This window comes from Camponotus vicinus, unplaced genomic scaffold (assembly GCF_025532165.1).
Source record: "Camponotus vicinus isolate PSW18456_S1 unplaced genomic scaffold, iyCamVici1.0 SCAF_12, whole genome shotgun sequence".
NCBI classification, from domain to species: domain Eukaryota; kingdom Metazoa; phylum Arthropoda; class Insecta; order Hymenoptera; family Formicidae; genus Camponotus; species Camponotus vicinus.
The window spans coordinates 11539331-11563879 of NW_028141948.1; the positions used below are offsets into that span (position 1 = coordinate 11539331).

The 24549-nt window shown below is 32.8% G+C and overlaps 1 protein-coding gene and 1 long non-coding RNA gene across 2 annotated transcripts in view; one reads left to right on the forward strand and one right to left on the reverse strand.

Moving 5' to 3' along the window:
• LOC145962458 (uncharacterized) overlaps window positions 1-24549 on the reverse strand; it is a 345107-nt gene that overhangs the window by 3155 nt on the left and 317403 nt on the right. The window lies entirely within an intron of this gene.
• LOC145962975 (D-beta-hydroxybutyrate dehydrogenase, mitochondrial) lies at window positions 1788-22339 on the forward strand. Its single transcript, XM_083084511.1, has 6 exons — window positions 1788-2052; window positions 14719-14953; window positions 17014-17254; window positions 19516-19668; window positions 19844-20051; window positions 20530-22339. The coding sequence occupies exons 2-6, from the start codon at window positions 14747-14749 to the stop codon at window positions 20687-20689; spliced, it is 969 nt and encodes a 322-aa protein (XP_082940637.1). The 5' UTR covers window positions 1788-2052; window positions 14719-14746; the 3' UTR covers window positions 20690-22339.

A 24549-nucleotide genomic window follows, 5' to 3' on the forward strand; every position in this document is an offset into this window, starting at 1 on the left:
TCCATATCCGCTTACAATTAATCGTGAAATTTACATTAATAAATGCACGATATCCAGATTAAAATTTCTTAACATGCATTGACCGAGAGAGGAAAAGAGAAAGAGGGAGAAAGCAAAATTGAATAAAAAGTTAAAATTTACAATTTCTAGTGTAGATGAATATTAGCAATTAATAACAATAATTATTAAAATATAAGTTATATGCAAATCTAAATGCAACTGTTGAACAAGTAATGACCGATATAAATTTCTTCACCGTTATGTTATCAAAAAGAGCAAATAATAAATACGTGATGATTAACGATCAACGCGGACTCATCTAAAAATACGTCGTATCGAAAAAAATATTTCAGACGTGTGACTTCACTCTTTCAAGTACTGCCGCTTACTTTACATAACTTTCCAATGCGCAGTTAGAAAATCACGAATGCCAGAATGCAATTGAATAATTTTGTGTGAATAATTTTCCTTATTTTATGTGTATTGCACATTTTTAATTTTTATTATTTAATATTTACATTTTATAAAATATAAAATAAATATAAAATAAATATTCTTTTAACAAATATATATCTTCTTTTAAAAATATTGTTAATAAAAAAATTATACAATACTAGATACGTTATATTACATAAATAATTTTAATTATATAATCTGTTCCTAAGAAAAACACCTAAATACTTTATCATATTTCTATAAATCATTCTACGCAAATAATACAAATTTACTCAAAGAAATAAATTGTAAATGATATATTAAATAAGACTGAAATTTTATCATCTTATATAACGCACACAATTAATGTACAACAATTTTTATTACATACTTACAATTTAATGAAAAATATATATCTTGAATTAATAATTTTGCTTGTGAAACTTGAATAATATTATAGCGTGCTGCTTTCATTAATTTTCTAAATGGTACGTAATAATTTTGAAATAACATCTTAACAAATATTGTTTTATTTTAAATATTGTTTTACATTCAGCTTTTATATCTGAAAAAATATTAGCTTCGACTCTGTATAATCAATTCAATTTATTAAAACGTTCGTCACTACGTAATAACATCTTCTTGTTTAATAATTTGATAAAATTAAATATAAAAACAAGAAAGTTTATATAAAATTAAATTATTTTTAATTCAAATATCTTATCTAAAACGTAAATACGATAAATTATTGACTAATTTCATTTTTATGAAATGGCTTATTCCTTAATCTACAAACAAATAATATTTTTCAAATAATAACATACCATTTTATTGATTTGTTTAGAGAGAGAGAAAGAGAGAGAAAAATGGAGGGAGAGAGAGAAAAAGAATAAGATATTTTTGGGTAAAATTAAAATAAATATTAACTGTTATCTTTTAATTCAGTTAGATAGATTGAAAGCGGAAAAGGGAATAAGCTCTATAAAAACATATATATTCAAATAATTATTCGGTTATTAAATTCTAAGATATAATTAAAAATAAAAATAAATATAAATATAAATATATCATCAGCTTGATCAAAGATCTGTTATAGCTTACGATAAAATTATATAAAATTAAATTTTAAAACTGCTCCTATGTTACATTTTATCGATTTCTTTTTTAAAATAGACTGCGCGTCTCTATAAAATCCTATGATGGTCCAATTTGTAATATCATCTTTTTCTTCATGGCAATCGATGCATCTCAATTATTACGATGCGATGCATGTGAGAGGCACGCACGTGACCGTAGGCGCGGCGGAGGTACGAGAAGATGCCTCCTTCGCCGTGCCTCTTCCATTCCGTCGAGGTAGGCACGGCCCGAGTATCGCGTATATACCGTTCCTTCTCATGGGCATTCCAAGCGGGAATTCTCGAAAGCCAGTCGTGTTGTAGAAACCGCGGCGCGGCTTGCCCGCTCGCCGGTACTTTCGACTGGTCGTAAAGTCGACGTTTCGCAGCTACGCGCCGCTTTCAGTAATACGGAATTTCGCCCCAAAAGCGGACGCGACCGTCGTCGCCGAGGTATTGGCAACCCATCCGGAAATCCCGACGGACCATCCATAAAATTCTGGTGAGTTATGCGCACAATTCTACCTATCCGTCTACCTGCGAAATCGACGGTCACTTCTGCCAGGCATCCATCCTTAACGTTGAATAGAACCGTCCGGCTGTTCAATATTTCAACCGTCAGTTGAAATATTCGAGACATCGGTGCTTTAACTGAAATTTATGGCTCAAACTTGTTATTTGTATTGTGTGCGTTTAACGTAAATGTTATGTTGCATTATTGAAAATACATATTGATAAACATGTCAAATTATATTGACCATTCGTGTTTATGTGTTGCTCATATAATATGCTACTGAAAAAATGTGCTTTCAATGATTCTATTTGTAATTTCATGCGCCGTATATCCTAATATATTTTATATGTATTTTACTCTTCTTTAATATTTTCTATATTAGACAATGCATAAAATAATAAATGGAATTTTATCGTAAATTTCGCTGAAATTTTTATCATGATTTATAGATAATTTAAATTTTATAGATAATTTGAAACAAATTTAATGTATTTTTAATGTATTGTCTTATTTCATGAATCTTAAAGAATTGTGTTAATATTCTTATTCTAATAACATCAAGATATCAATAATATTACTAATGTCAACATTCTAAAAAAATATCAATGATATCATGGTTTATTTTATGCACTATATCAATCTATCATTCTATCGATTTAATGATAAGAATATTAATAAATTCAAAAGAGCAATTTATTCATTATTTTAATGCATTCAGATTATTTAAATCTTATTCGTATTAAAAATAAAGTTTAGACTCTAGCTTGTTTGAGTATGATGTCAGAGAGACCTCATTGTCGTAGAAAATAGCAATTAAATGAATTATGAATTAATATTCTAATTTTGTCGCGTATATGTCAATGACGTAGAAAGATTTTTCTTTTGTTGACATTCCAAGAGCAATTTAGATAATTGACATATTTGATCGACCATCCAGAAAAAATAATATTAAAATTCAATTAAAAGCGAAGATTTATTTAAGCCGAGATTTATCTTAGAGTAGATTTATCTTAGAGTTAACACGCTGATCGTTATATCAAAATTTATCTTCCAAATTAGTTTTTAACAGTTTTGAAATGAACGATACTACTTCGTTATTAAGAAATCCATCGTTAGATATGACTTATCGTGAAACATTTAAATAAGTCTCGATAACCATTAAGAGGAAATTAAAATCTCGTCAAATGTAGGAATTTCTTTCAAAGTTTGTCCTAAAGTCATCGCGTTAATCGATATCTGATATTTGGGATTTATCTTCGAAATTGCGTTTGAATAGTCTCGAGTATAGCGTCGAGTTCGACGAAACTTCATCTCGCTACATTTGGAAATCCGTCGTATATACAGTATCGTTTGTGAAATGTATCTTGTGCGGTTTCCGAGATCCAAGGAAACTCACGAACATAATGTCAGGGCTGCATTTGTTTGCACGAGCGACTCCTTTGTCTCGATTCCTCGACCGGGGTGAGGCTCGTCGTTTCCGCTTTGGAGCCTTCGATTATCGCTACTAGCGGACCGTGTCATCGCGAAGGAGACCGTTTCCGGGATCGATTATCCACGTCGTGAACAATATTTCTGCGTCATGTCGTTCGTAGGAATGTGAGATCGTCCGATGCCGAGAGAAACCGCGGGTTTATCTCTAGATATAATGAATTCGAAAATCGACGCTGGACGCCATTTTCGCGGAGCGTAATAATTACAACTTAATTAAGTTGAGAGGACTACGATGCAACGTATGCCAGGGTTGCAATCTTTTTTTTTCCCAAACGTTCGCAGACGTTCGGCTCACTCAACGTGCTCTACTTAACTAGTGATTTAATTTTCACTTCGCGTCGCAATTACGAGCTTTATCGCAATTAAACTGCTCTCCCTGATCATCTTCACTGTTCGCGACGCGCCGTCATCATCATTGCTGTCCTCGTTGATGATTCTTCGTTATTGTTGCGGGTTCTATAATCTTTCCCGGACACTCGACAAGCGAAAATGACGATGACCGATAATAACGAGTTTCTAAATTTGTGATGAGAGATCGGTTTTTCTGCCCGTCTCGAGAGATCGTGGAAATGAGCGATGCTTACAGACACTCGATACGTGAATCAAAGACTTTTCGAGAACACTTTTCATTAAAGTTATCTCAATTCATCATTGAAACAATTAGATTATATTTCCAGAGAGTCCTTACATTCGATAAAATGCAATTGCATAAGTGTAGGATATCGATTGCCTGTAGTATTATATTTATCCATCATTTTACATTTAATTTATGAATTTCTGTTCAAGATCAAACGATAATGTAATCTTACGAAAGTCAAGAACATAATTTCTCCAGAAGCGATCGTATTAATTAAGCAAGCTAAAAATATGGTTCTCACTTTGTATCATTTTTCAAGATAAAATCGTTTCACAAGCAAAAGATTACGATAAGAAATAATATATAAGTGAAAAGTAGCGCGTTTAATTTTTTTTTCTTGACAGATGCCACTTTCGCTACGCCCTAATTACGGCGACGCGATGTGAGCAGTTTTATATATTTGCTACAGGTGTTGTGCGTCGATGCATGGATCACGATTATGCACGATTAACTCGCGCATTTATCTAATAGTGAAAAAAGGAGAATAAAATTGTAAGTGAAACGTTAATGTTGATATAAAGCGCTCACTTTGCACGGAGATTATCAGAGTGAAATTGATAGTTACTCTACACTTACAAAACAAACTTGGAAATCAGGTCGACAGAAATAATTGCCAGTGTCAAACAAATTTCGTTGGTAAAGCAATGTAACTTAAGAAAGTCAGCTATTAGAGGGAACGCACTTAGTTCGCTCGAGCCATAAATTAACCACAGTGGTATTGTGATTTCAATTAAGTGATTTATTACACCACATTAGTCTGCATAACGCTCTACATTCAGCATCATTTCTGTAATTGAACCTTTACGCCAGGCAAACTAATTCCGAAGATATAACGTCGCTCTTCATTCAAATTTTCACCGATCTTCGACGACATCGCTTTTTATTCAAATTTTCACCGAGAAGCGTTTCTACAAAGAGAAGAAGCAGGAAATAATATCAAAGAGATTCGATTCAAAATTTCTTGTCTCTTCACAAAGAGTAGCAAGTTCAACACTTCACCCATCTTAAATTATTCGATTCAAAATCTCTTCCATTCTTCACGAAGCTCGATCAACTTTATCCGTCCCAAACAAATATACTTTTTAACGATTCGACTTCTCTGTCCAACTCGAAGAGTCCCGGTTGCTTGCGAGACCTAGCGACCCGTAAAGTTTATTAGTGTACCCGGATGGATGTATACTTTCTCATCGACACTCGCGAAAATAAGTAGTCGGAATATCGAGTCTCGTGAATCGTAATATCGACTGATTACAATGGCGAAGCGAGTCTTGCGAGCATCTTGCATTCCTGGACGAGCATAACGTTCTCAGCCTTTCAGTTCACGGCAGGAAAAGTGCTTGGCTTAAACTTTCTAAGCGTTTCACGACGTGCCATATCGCGCTTCATATTCGGCCCCAAGATATATAGAGAGAGACAGACAGAGAGAGAAAGAGAGAGAGAGGGAGAGAGAGAGAGTGATGGAAAAGGGGGGCGCAAGGGGAAAACTATAAAACCAGGTCTGTCATCGTGCAATGCCGATAAAACCGTCGAGGCTCATTTATGCGATCGTAGTCGGTTGCTAACGCATGTAATTAGAACTCCATGCACGCTCGCGGAGTCCAGTTCTCTGCCCACCTGAATCGCTTAATTACTCCCGTTGAAATCCTTTTTTTTTCCAACCGGCAGAAGCTAAAGTCGCTCGTACAGTTTTCCCTTTCTAATTATTCAGAGCTTTTTGTGTAATCTGAGTTTTAGGAAAATGTTATCCTCAAGATTTGGTACGCCATAATTTGATACAAACAATTAACGTTATATGATCTGAAATTAAAATTTTAGATTTTTAAATAAAATAGTTTAAGAATTTATTACGTTACATTATATTACTTACATCATATTTTGATGTATTGTATTAATAATCTGTTAAAAAATAACAATATATGTTATAAATAATAATATAGTACTAGAATATATAATATATTTATTAGAATATTTAATATAATATATATAATTAAATATAATATATTTATTAGAATATTTAATATAATATATATATAATTTAATATAATATATTTATAGAAAGAATGAGTGACTCAATAATTAGTGATATTAATTCTCCTTGTGAGATATCATTCGCAAACCTTTCTGAGAAGCATTGCACCATCACAATTGCGACGATCGGATGCATATGTCAGCTACGAACTTCCATATTACATACTAAGTCACTAACATGCTATAATTTCTTAGAATGTATAGAATGAGATATACGAAATTGATGGTGATATTATGCGAATTGCCATTTGTAGTACAGGAAGTCATGAATATGGTAGAATATAATATGAATGCAGTATAAAACGAACGCGGCAATACTTTCACAAATAAATCGCTCAGGTAGCTTCACGTACGTACATAGATAATCTTTATACATAATTACAGTTCCGTATGTTATCTATTAACATTATTACTAATTACAAATGATTATATATTGTAATGAATAGTGCAGAGATATCAATCACATTGTAAAAGATATTATATTATATTTTTTAATAAACGTACACTAATTATTCACAATTAAATCTCAGATAATATTCATACTTTGCATTCATTTTTTTCATATTTTATGAATTAGGAGGAAGAGAGAAAACGACAAATTGGTTATATGCAATATAATTGCATTGATTACATTACATATACTTCGTGTGTTGTATCGGCTTGTTTTTAATTGGCCATAAACACGTAAACCATTCCTCTTTTGCTTGTAAAATCGTATAATATTTTAATTCAATATTTTAATTTACGTTTAACGCATTAAATGCAGGTGAAAAGTTTTGGTAAAATCGAGCAGGCTGATATTTTCCAAACAATAGAAATAATTAAAACAGAAATAATTTAAAACACGTTCTTTAATATATCTGTCGATGTAATCTAATAAGAATTTCTTAACACACTTAGTACATCTAATAATAAATTGCTGTTGAAAAGCAATAATTAAAAAAATAAATAATTTATATGTGTTTAATTTATACAGAAAACCCCGAAACTATCGGGTGGTTTTTGTATGTGTGTAATCAACATAAATATACTTTTCTAAAATGTCAAAAATAATGATTAATTCTTACTTTCTATTATTTTTAATAAATAAGTATATTTTTTTATTTTATATAATCTTTTAATATCGAAAACTATTATTATAAGCATATGGAAGTATTCTCTCATCGATGAATTTATGTGCGAGTCTATAGCGAAATTGAAATTGTACTTTGCCAAGGAATAATTTCGAGATAGATTGAGAAGATACGCACGATGATGCGATGAATACCGTTAGAATCACGACTCGTTTTCTATCATAAATACGTAGGTGTAAGATGAACGTTTCCAAATTGTCATGCAAATATTGAACGACGTACATGGGCCAGCACTATTTACCTCTTACACACGGTCGGCCGCTCGCGGTCAACTGCAAGTACCGTTGCTTCGTGTTGTCCGGCAATTCTGATGTACACACGCGCGCACACGCTCGTAACCACGGATTACACGTTGTACGCCCACGCATCCGTAAACAGAAGTCACTGTCGGAGCAATAATTCTTACGATTATGAGAAAAAAGGAGAGGAGGTCGACCGTCTGCAAAGCCGTTAACCTGCGTCCTCTCCGCGAAAAATCGCGTCGATATTCGCGAATACTTCCGCGAATTGCCTCCCTTCATGTTTTCGCGAATATAAATCTCAGAAATAACAAGGAAATTGCAATTAAAATGATGAAAAATCTCTATTTAATATTATAATTTATATTTGCAATATTGCGGTCAGTTGCTTACGACCCGTTAAATTTTAAATGTCTCATTTCTTGTGTGCTTGAGGTCAGCGCACATTAACGGTATAGTTCAGTGATGTGTATTATGTGATATATATATATATATGTTCTACGTTATGTAATAGTGATAATAATAAAAATATGAGAAAATCCTTCATATATAAATGTTTAATTAACTTGTAAAGCATAATTATTTAGATAATTTGTATACGATCGAATTGATTATATATGTTTAATTTATACAGAAAATCCCAAAAGCATCGGATGGTTTTTGTATGTGTATAATCAATATAAATATACTTTTCTAAAATGTCAAAAATAATGATTAATTCTTACTTTCTGTTATTTTTAACAAGTACATAAGTATATTTTTTTATTTTCTATAATCTTTTTATTCTATATATCTTTAAGTTAAAAAAATTTCTATAAATCTGAATCGAAATTGATTGAAAAATATGATTTTAATAAAATCAAATTACAATTTGTCTCAAATAATAATAATTAAAAATTAAATCGAAATTGGCAACTTAGAGTCACAGCGCGGTAGTTGGAGCGCAGAGAAGAAACAACACTTCCTTCTTTCTGATTACTCGTATATTTCAAAATAATCTTTATATACGAGTAATCAGAAAGAAGGAAGCGTTGTTTCTTCCCTGCGCTACAACTACCGCACTGTGGTTCTAAGTTGCCAATTTCGATTTAATTGTTAATTATTATGATTTTAACAATTTCTATGGTGAAATATATGATTTTAATAATTTCTATGATTCCTTGTGATTTTAATAATTTTAATTTAATTTAATTTCTCTTCTCTGAAGCTTAATTCGTTAAATTTTTTCACGTTTCAACTTGAAAACTAGAGGGACCTCGATATTTTTATTGAGGAAGAAACAAAATAGACTGTAAAATGCAAAAAAAACATTCAGTTATTTTTTGTGGGTGTGTATATATGTTATCTTTTAAAATATATTTTTATTTCATATAAACTTTAAATTAAAATTCTATAAATCGAAATGGAAATTGATTGAAAAATGTAATTTTGATAATTAGTTTTCCTTCTGAATCGTTCTCAATTCGTTAAATTCTCTCACGTTTCATTTTACTTGAAAACTAAAGGGACCTCGACATTTTTATTGAGGAAAAATCGAAATAGACCGCACGATGTAAAAAAAATATTATTTTTTTATAGACGTGGATGTGTTGTTTTTCAAAATACAATTTTTAATCTAGATGCACATAGTGCAAACGTTGAGGCTTAGCTATGCGACGCGTTTTCCTGCCAACCTTTTCCACATGCGAAATCGAAGGAAAAAGCCCGTTAATTTTATAGCAGGATGCACACACCGGAGCGAGGATAATCATTTGGCATACATTAGTTACAGAGAGCACGCGGCCGAAGATCGCTCTTCCTAAAATGCTTCGTTACCCTCGGCAAAATCGCGATTTAATTCCTTCTCTCCCCGCAAACCGATGGTTAAACGCGCAGAAATGCACGGTCAAGCGAATCGATGATTGACGATGCAATCGAGAGTAATTAGCTATCAAGTAGCGTTAATTATCGAACGATAATCACTGATGCAACAGTGCAATGTACTTATACGTAATATCGCTTTGGTTTCCCGGTACGTGTTACATACGCTAAGTAATGAATCTCTCGAGAAATTGAAGCCTGAATATTAATATTGAATGATGAGATCGAACGATAGCATCAAGAGTAATGCTTTCATTGTCAGTTTGAAAGACTAAATACAGACACCGGGCTATTTTGTTCTCCGCACCAGCTACTTTCGCTAGATTTCGTTTATGCGAGCGATTAAACACTATATCCGAATAGCTCTCTTCGTAATTTGCATTTGTATTGTTTGCTCGCTCGAATCGATTTGAATTGATGAATTTAGTTTCCTGAATCTCTCTCCCTCTCTCCAGGAGGAAATTGCGGAACGCTAAAGAGTCAAATAATTAACGAGCGTTAATTGCATGCGCAAACTGTTCGGGGGTTCGCAAAGCGCTCGAGAGACATAGGCGTTAATTCGCGCTAAAAAAACTATCGCGTTGCTTGCTACCAAGCGACGCGTGAACACATGCATTCGTTTGTGGATGCAGGGAAAAAGTTGGTAAACACCTGAAGGAATGCAGTGATTACCTTTGAGCAATCCCCCGCCTGAAAATGCGCGGCTGGTTATTTTTATCAGATATAACGGGTGAATGTGTTGCAGCAGCTGCATGATAAGCGTGCATATCTTGGTGCTGCTATCGTTCGGGTATAGTACACACGTGTTAGCGATATAGGAAAGGAGGATCGTTGCCACAACCACGGATAGTTGCATACTGTCCCCATGGAGGGAAAGCTTTGTCCCCTCCTCTCCCCAGCCACCCCTTCGCGCATACCCGTTGTAACTTCCAACATTCCAACTGGCGCACGTCTCGCGACAGACTCGGCACTAGCGATTAATTGAGATGACATAGTCGCTTATTAGCATGGCGTTGCAATATGCAAGTTGCTTCCATCCATGCGGCACAAGTCAATACTCTCCCTTCAATTACAAATATAACCAATATCTTGAGACAGTTTGACTTATGTTATTATTAAATTTTTAATACTTTTTCACCTTTCTTTAGAGAGAAATAACAGGGAAGCTATTTTCATGTATTCTATTGTTAAATTTTAACAATTATCAATTACTTTACGCAATCCAATTGCAATATAATCACTTAATTTAATGCAAAGTAGAGTTTAACAGAGAAAATTAACGGTAAATTTTTCTTCTTTGAGTTTATATTCGTTTTTATTAATTAATTTTTTTTTTCAAGTGAACAATGTTTATTATACTGTGTGTAAAAAAATTAATTATGTTATATATATTATTGTAATTTAAAGTAATACTAAAAAAATTTCAATAATTGTCTTTAAATGAGACAAATATATTTATATAATTTCGTGCTATGCAAGTATTTAAGAATTACTATATATGAGCATATTTTAGATAAAACACATTTATATATATTACTTGAGATGTACGTTTTCATTAATATAAGTTTAATTTGGAGAGCTATTATGGTACGACGGTTTGTTATTAAATTACTCCCGTGACTCGCAATTAGAATAATTAATGTAATTTCCATCTTGAGAATTGAGGGACAAATGTCATACCTATATTCAAACACGTTATACATATATTCAATTCCAAGCCGAGAGAGAGAAATCATTAACAAAATAATTACGGGGGGAATTTCTCATTTGCGAATAGGGGTACAAGGGTATATTGCTTTATATTTATTGATTATATAATATTCTTCCTTAACGTAAAGCTTAACAAAAAAAATACTATATAAATCTATAAATATATATGTATATATATTTAAAAAATTGAATTTTTCTTCAAAATATGGCATGAGAGAACCATAGTATTTCTCTATTTATACATATAAATAATAATCTCTATGTAATATAGTTTTTAATTCATCAATAAATATATTTTTTAAGCTTAGAAAATATAAATGCAATAATTGGCCACAAAAACAATACTGAAGACATTAATCAAGTGAATGATTAATTAAATATATGCAGATATTTTCGATGAAAGAAACATGATATATCTGACATACATATCGCGTAGATACGATGTTCCTCATCAACGCGATGCTTCTAGCTAACGCTTGAATTCCGGAGAAAGTTAGTGGCGATGACACGGTCCAGCAGGAAGAGAGAAATGTGCTACGTACGCACTATGTACATTAAATTCGCGCACAATCGCGGATGGACACATTCGTCGCGAAGCGATGAAACGCTTATTACATAATTTCAGCGTCGAGTGACAAACGCTCATCTATTAGTCGTATGTCAACGAGTGTATCACTATGACGATGAAAATCATGCTTCGCGATCGAGATCAATTATCGGGAAACGGCAAGTGGTTACTGATATATATTTATATAACTATCACTTTTTTTTTATTCTACAACAAATATGACTTACAACAAAAAGCTGCAAAGAATTGTGTGATTTTCTGACATTTTGACAGATACGGAAAATCGTGTTTCAGTCACCTCGATCGGGAGAAAATGTCGCAAGAAACGGACTAGTTTTTGTGCTTGCACATCTCAGACGCCAAGCTGACGTTCTTTAATATAAAGTTATACGCTTTTTATACATCGCTTTTTCGCACATCTCTGTCGTTTTGTATGTAGGTGGACGACATTCTCGAAAAGGATTGCGTAAATATCTGTACATGAAACTTCTTATTCTGAAATGGACAAGTTTGCAGATATGAAGACATTTCTTTTACAAGCATATATATATATATATATTATATATATATATTGATAAAAAGTATTCCGTCAAAAGAATGTTGTCTTGCACAAGCAAAAAGCGTAGGAGAATATGATAAGATATTTATTCTTCTTTTTCTGTTATCTTTAATCAAGCAACTTTGAAATGCGAACAAATGAAACGTAAATAATAAAGTTTCTTTCGCCGGAGGGGATACTGAAAATACCAGAAACGTGGATGCGCATGCGAGAAAGCTTCTTGAGACTGCTACCATAGAATATGTGCGAGGCAAACATCGGTTTCACGTCTCGGTATATCTCTTTTACAGTATATACATATATTTATGCCTGATATGCATCGGACAATGCTTTTCGAGAAATGCATCTACCCTTCCGCGTGTACGAATCAACGTTTACATACCGAGCGAGGTGGAAAGAGCGAGAGAATAATGTTCTCTAAGAGAAATTCGTACAAACTATCTTGTAGTCTTGTTCTCTTGAGTGCGATCAATAAAGTTCGTTTTGCCGCAATAAGGTTGTTGTTTTTGAATATTTGTTGTATTTGAATCGCCATTGGGATTTTTGATAAATGTTTCAATTTTGTTTATTTATAATTTATAATTTATTTATTTATAGTTTATTTATAATTTTGAATAAGGTTGTTGTATTTGATTATTTTTAATTTTGTTTATTTATTATTTATAATTTATTTATTTATAATTTAATTATAATTTTGAATAAGGTTGTTATATTTGATTATTTATAATTTTGAAGGTTGTTGTATTTGAATTGCCATTGGGATTTTTAATGAATGTTTCAATTTTGTTTATTTATATTACCCGATTTCGATTTTTAATATTTCTACTTCAAATCTCCTTGTCTTATGCGGGCTAGATTAGACCGGGAATTGAACCCGGATTCTTTCGCCTGTCAATCGACTTTTCTCCGCTGATAATGAACCATCTAGATCACCGGACATTGCATTACGCGCGTACATTAATCCCCTGATTCACGATGCGTGTCGCAAAGACGCGGTTCGATGTTCTCTATTATAGATAGCGATCGGCGAGAAAGCGCGAAGAAACATTTCGTACCGCGAGAGAAAATGTCCCCTCCTCCATATACGACCTGAAATACGACGGCCCGGTCCGTTTAATCGATTCGGCACATTAGCGGTACACGGTTCCGCCGCTATTAAATCAGCCGAGCGAGGAGGAACAAACGCGCACGATTTTCATCGATTGTCGGAATTTCACTGGTGTGTCCATCGATCTATCTCGCGAATCCCTCCGGCAAGCGATTTCCAAACGAGCATTGCGGAAAATCAGTAGCTGACCTAGTAGACCGAGCCTAGATACAGTTTAGAAAGGCGAGTGATTCTTCCGAGCAAAAGCGACCCCGCCCCGCCGTTCACTTTTCACTGGAGAATCAATTCCTCGAATGCACTTCTTAGACGTTTTTTGATTCTTTCATTTATCGAGTCTTTACCTGTTGTTTGCTGTGTGTAAAACAAAAACTAAATTATTCACGAGCACTATTCCCTCTCTAATTTAGGGTTTTTCTATACAAACTCTCTTCAAAATTTAATATGTAAACTTTCGATATATATAAAAATGCGAAAAATGTTAAGAATGCATAAAAAATTATAAACTTCGCGAATTTTCCTCACGCGAAGGGGATTTATAATTTAATTTAAAAATTCAGAACTAAAATTCCGAATTGATTCTAGATTACAAGCTATACTTTGACGTAGCTTTATAAATATGTACGTTGATATTTTTTGGATGCAAAAAAATTTCTTGGATGCGTTAAAATTAAGTTTTTGTGTACATTCATTCGTTTATTAAATATTTGATGTTCTATTCATAAAATCTCGTCGCTATATACATTCGTATAATTAACAAATATCTCATTCATCTTGTAAGAAATATGAATACTTGAGATTTATGCCTGCTATTGTTCGCGTGCTATGATAAAAGTACCATATTAAGGATAATAAAGCACTTTCCTTTGAAAATTATTCATTAGCGCTGCCTCACGATTTTCATGCAAGAATATACCTCCTCAATTAATTAATAATTGTCGCTTTGTGTGAAAGTTAATGTTATTATTATCATTATTTGATATTATCGCAATTGCATACTATTTTAGATAGGATATGAAATATATATTCAATAAATATTCTACTTATCATTAATTCTGCGAAAACATTCTTACATAACTATCTATGAACATATATATATATTTAAAAATAATATCTCCATACTTATTATTTTGTACTTTATACTTAATATCTTTATATTTATTAAGAAAAAATATAATTATTTATTTTAGACATTTAATTAGACATATAGAAAGAAAGGCTAAAATTCTATTAAATATATTCGGATTCCGTTGAAATACCATTGATTTAATGAAAAATAATCCATTATGCGACGATTAACGCGATTGCTTCTTTTATTTCGCAGATCTGCTGCAGCCGCAACCAGTCGCACAATGGATGTTGAAACCGGGGCCATTCTGGCCCTGCAAATATTGGCTCTATGCTCGATAGTCGCGGCTCTATTGGCCTATCTGATGCGACAATCCAGGAATGCCGCCGATGAGTACGAGTCACGTAACAAACGTCACGTACTTGTTACCAGCTGTGATACATGCGTAGGCCTGCAAATCGCCCTTGCACTCTACGAAGCCGGTTACAAGGTAATAACGACCTCGGGAGGAGGTGGAGGAAGAGTATGCACATCTCTGCCATAAATTACCGGCGCTACGTAAACTTCGCCGTACGTTTGCTCTCCCTCTGCATTATACCACAACCGCCGATATTCTGCGGTTGTTAAATATTCAAACTTGAGCGAGAGATAGAGATAGAGATGGATAGATAAAGACAAAGAGAGAAAGAGAGAGAGAGAGAGAGAGAGAGAGAAAACCGCGCTGAAGGCTATGCAAAATAACGGCTTGCAGCTTCATTGCGTGGGAACCGTACCGAATGTTTTTGTTGTTACGTCAACTAGTGGGAAATCAATGTGGAGATAGATATTATATTATCGTAACCGAGTATGTGACTTGTATCTATATATTGTAAATTTCTCGTAATATTTAATAATCGAAGATCGAAGCGATTACATATTTTGACTATATTTTCATCTTGAATTTTCAATAATAAATGCAATTTGTGTGAAAAAATTTTTCATATTTTTATCTTTGTTCAGAAATCAATTTTTATTTTCTTCTTCGTGATAGATGAGAAACTAGCTTTGCGAATAGCTGGCAGTTCTCTCGGACACATTAACATTAGAATGGATAGGCATCAGACACCTTCTCATATGTCCATTCTTTTTGCGGTTGTACAGCCAAAGTTGAACATGATGACAACCGTTGAAACGCAATATCTCGCGGCCTCACGTCAGAATCCCTATTATCCCTTCGAGCGTGCAACATATTTCAAATTGTCGGAGTCCGGGCTCCAAATTAGTTTCCTTGTGTCAAGGGAGCGGAACATCGGTGAGCCCTTAAATCAGTTCTGCCGACAATCTCGACAGGTATTCACGTATTCACCAGTCCCGCCGAGTATATCGCGTCACCACTCAAGAGCTCTGCTCAATCAAAGATTGCCACTAAAAGATGAATATTCGGTAAAGTGGGATTCCACTCGAATAGGAACTTGCAAAACATAACTTCGTACTGATATTGTGATAGTTCTGGTCTCTTGAATCAAATACATATCTTCTTGAGATCATATACATCTTCAATATTAGTTTTTTGAAAAGATACATTGAACACACGCGCGGGGCAATAATTTCCTGTATAATCTGTATGTAATATGCGCGATAATTTAGTAATTTAATTTAATTTTTTAATTCAACATGAACTTATGTTGTCTAATTATTTATTGATATCTTTATAACGTTTAGATTAATATTTAATGTTGAAATTTAGTTTGATTTCATTAACGATTTACAGTTAATCAACTTACGTCATTCGCGTGCTTCCTACTAAGTATGCACTTTAAATTAGAACTGAACGGCACACGAAACTTTCATGTCGTACAAAGGCAAAGTTAATGTAGGTCATCTACGAACGGATTCCAATTGTGGTTCGATTGTTCCATGTGTCTGAAATTCGAGCTTTGGATTACCTCTATTACCTTTTGTGCACCAAGAGCCGCGTATGTCAAACGACCGCAGCTGATTTACATGAAGATTGTTAAATGATTTATTTGGATTTTGCAATTAATAACTCAAAATAATATTAAGCGGATATAAAAAAGTACTTTAAAGTGCCATTCATGGTACAAGAGTATTTAAAAAAGTCAGTTTTTTAAAATTTTATGAAAAATAAGCACACACACACACAACTTAAAAAAATTTTTTAATAATATATATTATTAAAAAATTTTTTTAAGTGATATAACAATAATATATTATTAATAAATTACTTTACATGTAATGTATATTATTAAGTTATGTAATATATATTATAAGGTTTGATTGAGATCTTAATTAGACACCAACATCAAATTTCTTTTTTAATTAAAAGCAAAAAGTGTCGAAAAAATTTCAAGCTTTTCATTCTTTATTTAAGATCCAGTTCATTGATTATAAACGAGTTCATATGTCATTTAACATGACGTATCAGCATCAAAGCATAACGTTATCGAGTGATGTCGATATGGTGGCTTGTGTAACGGAGTAGCACGCGAAATTGCGGTGACGATGGGCTTTCAAAACATAACGTGACGCCATGTTTTTCCTCTATGACAGGTTTTCGCGGGTCTGCTGGACCCAACAGGCAACTCGCCCTCGGTCAAAATCCTGAAGGCGATCGAATCGGAACGGCAGAAAGAGAGCGAACCCGGAGGTGCGGGTGACAATAATCCACAGCAACTGGAAACTGCACGTGCCCGCGGCCAAATCGTGCCATTGGAGCTGGATCCGACGAGAGAGGACAGTTTGCGCGCTTGTTTGGACGCTGTCAGGGCAAAACTTCCAGCCGGCGAAGATGGCAAGACATTTTTTATTAATCTAGCCCGATTTCCTCAACTCATGAAATTGAATAAAGTTAGCCGAGAGATAACTACATTTTTCTTCCTAATTATAATATGAATAAGTAAATATGAATCTTACTGTACATAATTTAAAAAAGACTTTAAGAGTTTAATTATTATTTGTTTAATTTATTTGTTTAATATTTTATTATATATTATGCGACATATACCTATGTGATTAGTAGAAAAGAGCTGTTATACACAAATGCGTATATATTTTAAAGCGTAATATTTTTAAGAATTATAACATAATTTAAGAATTATAATAAATTTTTCATTTTTTATTTATATATATATATATATCTCGGAATAAATTGATTCTGAAGAAACCGGGCATTATACGAATATTTAAACTAACATAAGACAGAATGAAAAGAGGATCTTTAAACACACGAAAATTATAAAGCATCCTTTTTATGACTATTTCAGAAAAACTTTAATTACTCTCTCGTATTACGGAGATATTAGTCAATGTTGTACTACATATAGACTATGTAAATGATTCATTTACATATAATCTATGAAAGTGCATCGTCTATGTAAACAACGCTTTTAATAGCTGTGCTTTCTTCCCGCTTTAGTTTTGCTTAAGTTTATAATTACTTCCTTGATGTTACAGTACTGGCGCTTATCGTATATTAAAGCCATTCTGATATCGGTATTAAAATCACCGTGGAAAATTTCTACTTTTTAGTCTACAATATTTAGTTATAGAACAACTTAATATTTTCGCTAACCTACAGTAGATGAGTGCAATATGGAAACAAGACACAATTTATTCATAAAATCTTTTTATAATATGAATTCATAATATTATAATATAAATTATAAGTTATGAAAATCTAATATTATATAATACACATAAATTTACATATGTCATTTAATCAACACTTTAAATATAAAGATGTTGAAAAATTGTTTGTTTCTTTTTGTCTTTATGATTTATTATGAATTATAAATGTGGAAATTAATCAATAGAAAGTCGAATATATTTACATATGCAAATGGATTTTTTATTGTGTATATTATTCTCTCGTAATTATATATTAAAATATATTGGATATATATTTTTGGCTTGTGTAATATATCTAAAAATATATTTTTGTAATTATGTTGTTTCATAAACATTTTAGTTTTGTATATGATGTATCTATTTATCTTTTTTTTGTTTAATTAACTGCACGAAATGATAACTAAATACACACGAATAAAATGAAATAATTATTCCTTTTTATATTTTCGAAAAATTTCGTTATTTATTCAGTAAATCAAAAGAGATCTTCTACACATTCAATTTCATTTTACATGTAGCTTCATTAATTTTATTGTTAATTATCTGTGAGAGAAATATTACTAAACTCTAAGAAAAAGTTTTATATTTCAATGTACGGATACTAACATGTAGGAAATATGAATTCAGAATGTTTCAGATATATAATCAATATCATAGCAATCATTCACAATCTTGTTAGATTCGATAAAGTGTTTTTTAAGGTTTTATCGACGTCAACTGGATAGATATTGATGAGTCTATCACATATAAGAAACCAGGCAAAATTCATATGAATCGAAAGTATCATAATAGAATAAACAAAGTATTTAAGATAAGAGAATGAAAACAAGATTTTTAAAATTTGTAAATTAATTGTTAAATATAATATAAATAATATAAATAAATTTTTAATTCTCTTATACAATGATGATCGTATTAAAATTTTTATCTGACAAGCATTTGCAGAAATCACGTGATATATCTCGCACGATATTCGTGCATAATACAATAGAAGTATAATGGGAAAACACGAGGATATAACATATTTCTTTCATCGCGCAGAATAAATAAGCGCAAACGTCAGATTCGTAGATCTCTGCTATTTGTTACCTCCGCGAAGCTGTCAGGTAAATGTTGCGAAAAACTGAAAAGAAAGCGCATCGAATACATTTATTTAATGTTAGTTAATGTGGATAGCATAGGTGAATGGAAATATATTTTTATTATTAAAAGTCATACTTGCAGATGAAATTTTAGATGCTCTATATCATTAGAAACCGTAATTACTCGCGATCCCTCGTTACTAGCTGTACGTTCTCGTTAGTGCGAAATCGATATGAGCGAAATTCAAGTTCGGTAAAATAAACTTCCGTCTACTTCGTTTCCGCGCCATCCGAAGACAGTCTCTTTAAGTACGTCGAAGTGCTCAACTTCACTTAATTGCAGGTCTCTGGGCGGTCGTGCACACGGGTGGCTTGGTTTTGCCAGGTGTCATAGAGAAACAGACCAGCTCGATGTGGGAGTCCATGTTGCGTCATAATCTGGTCGCACCGCTCAGAACAGCCAGAGTATTCATCCCTCTTTTGCGTATTAAGAGAGGTTCGTTAAATATACTTATTATGATATTAAAGAAACCATTGTTTGCCTTTTCTTGAAAGACCAATAATTTTTCATCTTGTTTTAAAGAAGATAATTGTTTTTCGAATAACGAAAAATATTTCTTGCCATTAAGTATGTCGCTAAAAAAATATATATGTTCCTAAAAATATATAAGGCCGCATCGTTCTCTTGGGCGATTCCGAGACGAGCTACAGCAGCAGGACGGGCTCCGGATTAGTGGCCTTCAGTGCATCTCGTCGGGCCGTGGAAGGTGCCGCCGAAGCGTTAAAAAGCGAATTACATTCCTCGGGCGTCGACGTTGTGCTTTTGAAACCGCCGCTCGTGAATCCCGTCATTCTTTATGCACCGCCCGTTCTCAAGACGTAAGTGCCTACCAAGTATCAGTTTATGACGTCTTGTTTTCGCCAACTAACAAAGAGTCGGTTAAGTCGGTTACATGGGCAGACGGGTATCTGAAAGTTTTGCAAGCTGCTTCACGGTTTCTAGACTCTAACTCTCCCTATTTTTATTTCTCTCTATTTATTTTTCGAACGCACATGATTCTCGTTAATCCCAAAAAAATTGAACTACTATTCAAAGCTGTTACTCTTATCTTTAGATATTTTTCTACCCTTAAAAATGTAATAATCAGAATATAATAAAAGATATTACTTTCTGCTGCTGGTATTGATAAGCGACGAGGAAAATATGACCTCGTCTGTTGAGAATTAAATTCCAATCATACTGCACTCCAGAGAGCGTTAATATTTCAAAGTCTTTAAAGTTTGTCTGCCTGATGTGTCAATGCGTCCCGGCTTATGATGGAATTGGCTGTTACGAAGAGTATTTAATTATTTGCAGAGTTTCAGACGTGGAGTCTGGTGTAACAGCCTCGGAGGGGAGGTGGACCGCTCCGCTATCGATTCACTCCATACAGAACGTCCTGATCCCTGCAATTACTTCCTCGTGCCCTCTGAGCGTTTACGATATGTCCGTCAAGCCAAGGCTCTTCTGTCGATAATCTCATTTATATTGCGCAAAAAGAAAAAGAAATTGAGAGAGTGTATTAACGTGAAGGATTTCTTAAACCGATTGTGTGTAGTATATGATATACAATCGAGCGTGGAAAATACGGGAGATGCATGTTTGCGATGTCATTTGCACTGACATGCCATTCCGTATACCCTAAGGCATCATAAGCGGGATTTTTCCCTCGCTTTCTGCGTATGAAGATTGTCATTCTTTCACGTGCTCGTCCCACAAGCAGTATCAGTTTCGAATTCTCGTTTGTTTTCCATCCATTTTGTATCACGTCTACTGTCACGTTTTGTATCGAATCGAAGAGACGTTTAATAAAACAGCCAGCAATCTTTGACCAATAGAATAAGTTTGTACTGCAGATAACTGTCTCTTAATATTGTGCGTTTCTCGTTTCAAAGTCGTTCCAGTGCGCTTAATAAGAATAAAATTACCCCAGAAATAACTATTACGTTCTCGTATATTTTCAAGTTGTAGATTGAAACTGGTGAGTTTATCTTCGATCGTGGTATTTAAATATTTGGTTGTGTGTTACGATTTCTCGAAGTGTATATGTATTCAAGAGGTTGAAACGGAAAATGTGTTTTACGTGAGAAATTCTAACAGGCGTCTATATAAAGTTAGAAATGTTTTCACTCGTGCATGTATAAATACATGAATCTATAATATAATATATGTGTAGAGAACTTTCATCTCAAAAATAGAATACCTGAAGAATTCTCCTAAGTTTAAAAATACGAGAAAGGTGTCAAGAATATAATTTGTATGAGTTGCATAATTTGTGTGAAGAATAAGTATAAAGCAGAATGTTTTTTTTATGATCATTATTTAAAAGTTTCCAAAATCAATATGTTTTCTTTTAAATAAAAGAATAATATTTTTACTTTCTCCTCTTATATTTTATTATTAGCACTGAAAGGAATTTATTCTACGTCATAAAAATTCTTCCCGCTTTGCCTCTTTAAATTATACAAATTACATTTTTAATCTACAAGAGTTATTCAAGTATTTTATTTCTAGTAAACCATTGTATATAATTATGTCAGCCCTTCATGAAAACTATTTGTGTTAACAAAGCATAATTAAAATTGAATCTTTTGCTAATAGATTTACTTTTACATAGAAATCATAAAATGCAACACATATACAGAATCAATTATTAAAGCATTAAAATTAAAGAAAATCTGTATGCGTCCATGATATTTGTTCTACGATAATATAACACGTTTTTCTGTATGTTTTATCAAATTATATGTATAAAATAATTTGAAAAAGCTTGTATGTATGCTGTTTTAATAGTAATAGAAATATTTGAAATATCATAATTTATTTTTGCTACGTGTGTAATATACAATAACCTTCGATAATTAGTTTTAGTCTGCTTTTAGCATAACATTTCGATTTTTGCAAGAAAGTATATTCGGCAAACGCGAGAGCTGCTGCTTAATTCCAAATTACGTTCACTTTATTTAAGCGGCAGTTAACTTCTAAATGGACTTGGCAAAATTCGAGCGAAATAGTATGTAAGGTCTTGCGTAAAGAATATCCATATTTCAAGTATGTATATGTATTTCTTCGAATAATTATAATTGGACAAGAATATATGTTTTATATAAACACTCTTTACATTTAATGAGCGTAATTCTCGTGACTTTGATTGGCTATTATAGCAGGAAAAATAATAATTCATTGCAATAAAATATATATCTCCTCTCTCGTTAAATAAATACTTGTTCAATTTGCGCGATATTTTGCAGATGCCAGTCAATTTTATAATTCGCCCAATGCTCGTAATTATTCCGTTCGCGATATACAACTGGTAGTAATTAGAACTGCATATGTATTACCTTTCGCGTTGGTGGCAGTAGTTTCCATCACGAGTTTCGTGGATAACTTGCCAGACAACATTGTGAATAATTAATTTGTATGTAGCTTGTTGCGCAACGCGAATAATAAAATTTCGAAGTAAGATTAACGCGGCGCATAATGTTCTATGCATATACATCAAGTGTAAGTAATATTGCGCTCGTTATCGTGTTGTCCTGACTACGGGAAATTAACGGATCTGCCTGTCGCTTCTAACAATGAGTTTCGCATCGGGAAAGCAACATTGGAAACAGCATTGGAAAATTGCGCGAGACAAGAACGGGTAGAATAATCGAAAATTCTGCTCGCGCTTTCTCTATGAGAGGGCGAGTAAAAATCTCCGGTTCGCTGCACGACTGTGATTGCGTCACTTTTATGGCAGCGCAAACGAAAAATGCTAATTGACTGTTTCGGAAATTGGTATGTAATGAATGATTTCGTAAGATGTGGTCGAAATCAATTGCATATCACGAGAACTATTACAAAATATACATAACTTTCCACTGTTACGATTAAAATTTGTAAAAAGATATATATATATATATATATATTTATAAAAAATATATATAAAAGATATATAAAAAAAGTGTGTTTGAATTGAATTTTTTTACTTAAATAATTTTCTAACTTAAATAGAGTTTGTCACTTATACTTCCTTGATATTTAACCAGGAGAGCTTGATTGATGTAAGATTACAATTCTTTGCAAGATATAATTCTTTTGTAATCTTAGGATTTTTTAAATTAATATTGTATATCAATGTATATTTTATATAATTAAATTTAATCTTTTTTAGTTAATTTACGCGTTAATTTTAAAAATAAATAATCTAACGCATTTTATTATCGCGATTTCAAAAGCTGCTTATATACTAATATACAAGTCACTCCTCAAACTTGTAAAATTGAGAGAGAGAGAGAGAGAGATATTAGCTATTCCAATCAGACATTATCTGAATGAGCGCATTAATAATCATGCCGGAAATTCATAGCCCTGACAAAAGGTATTGTTATTGATCATTATGTTAGAACAGATATTTGACATACAATCTCATTGACAAATTACAATTCTATCAATGTCGCGTACATCACATGAATGCACGCCAATCAGAGAGAGACAAAGTCAGGAAGAGAAAGAAACACAATAAAATCTCAATAAATTATATTGCAGTGATATCTGGCTGTTCAACCAACGTATGACACACATTTGTTTTGCTGTTTACAATTTCTGTGATGTTTTATCATTTATTGATTTTACAATTCTCGTAATTCCATCTTTTCTGCAAAATTAAAATCGATAAAATTCAACTAAAATAATTAGAAATTATCGAATAGTCATTATCTCGTAATATCAGAATACTTTAAGAAACTTTTTCGCTTTTCACTCAAGAATTAAAGAAATCTTTTACAAATAAAAATAAGTCTTGTTTTAAGAACATTTTTTTCCAAATTACATACTATTCTTTCCCGTATTTCAAGAAAGTTTTAATACGATTCATTTATATCCGAATCTTCTATTTATTTCTACAGTGTTTGCAAAAAGCACTGATTAATCAAGTAGTAATAAACCATGAAAATTAATGTACATTATATATTTTATTATTTCCAAACCGTTATTTTCCTAAAAGCACGATGGCAATTCGTATCTGGCAGTGACGAAGATCGGGATCGTACTGGAGGGTCGTTGTTTCAAAGAATTATTATTATTTCCACGACCCGACTGGTCACACACCTCTCACAGTGTGGTATCGGGACCAACCGCAGGCAAACGAATTAATGGTTAAAAGGGAGTGTTTCTGGCTAGTCGGGAATGCTATAAAATGCTATAAAACGATCCCGGTTCTTTTCGTTCCTGGAACAAGTCCATCGGCGGTTTTCGCAAAGGAGGAAACACGGCCTTTGTGAAGGTAAACTAAAGTCGATAGTACGGTATTTGTTACCGCGTGTTGATACGTTGCGGACACGAACGCGAAACGCG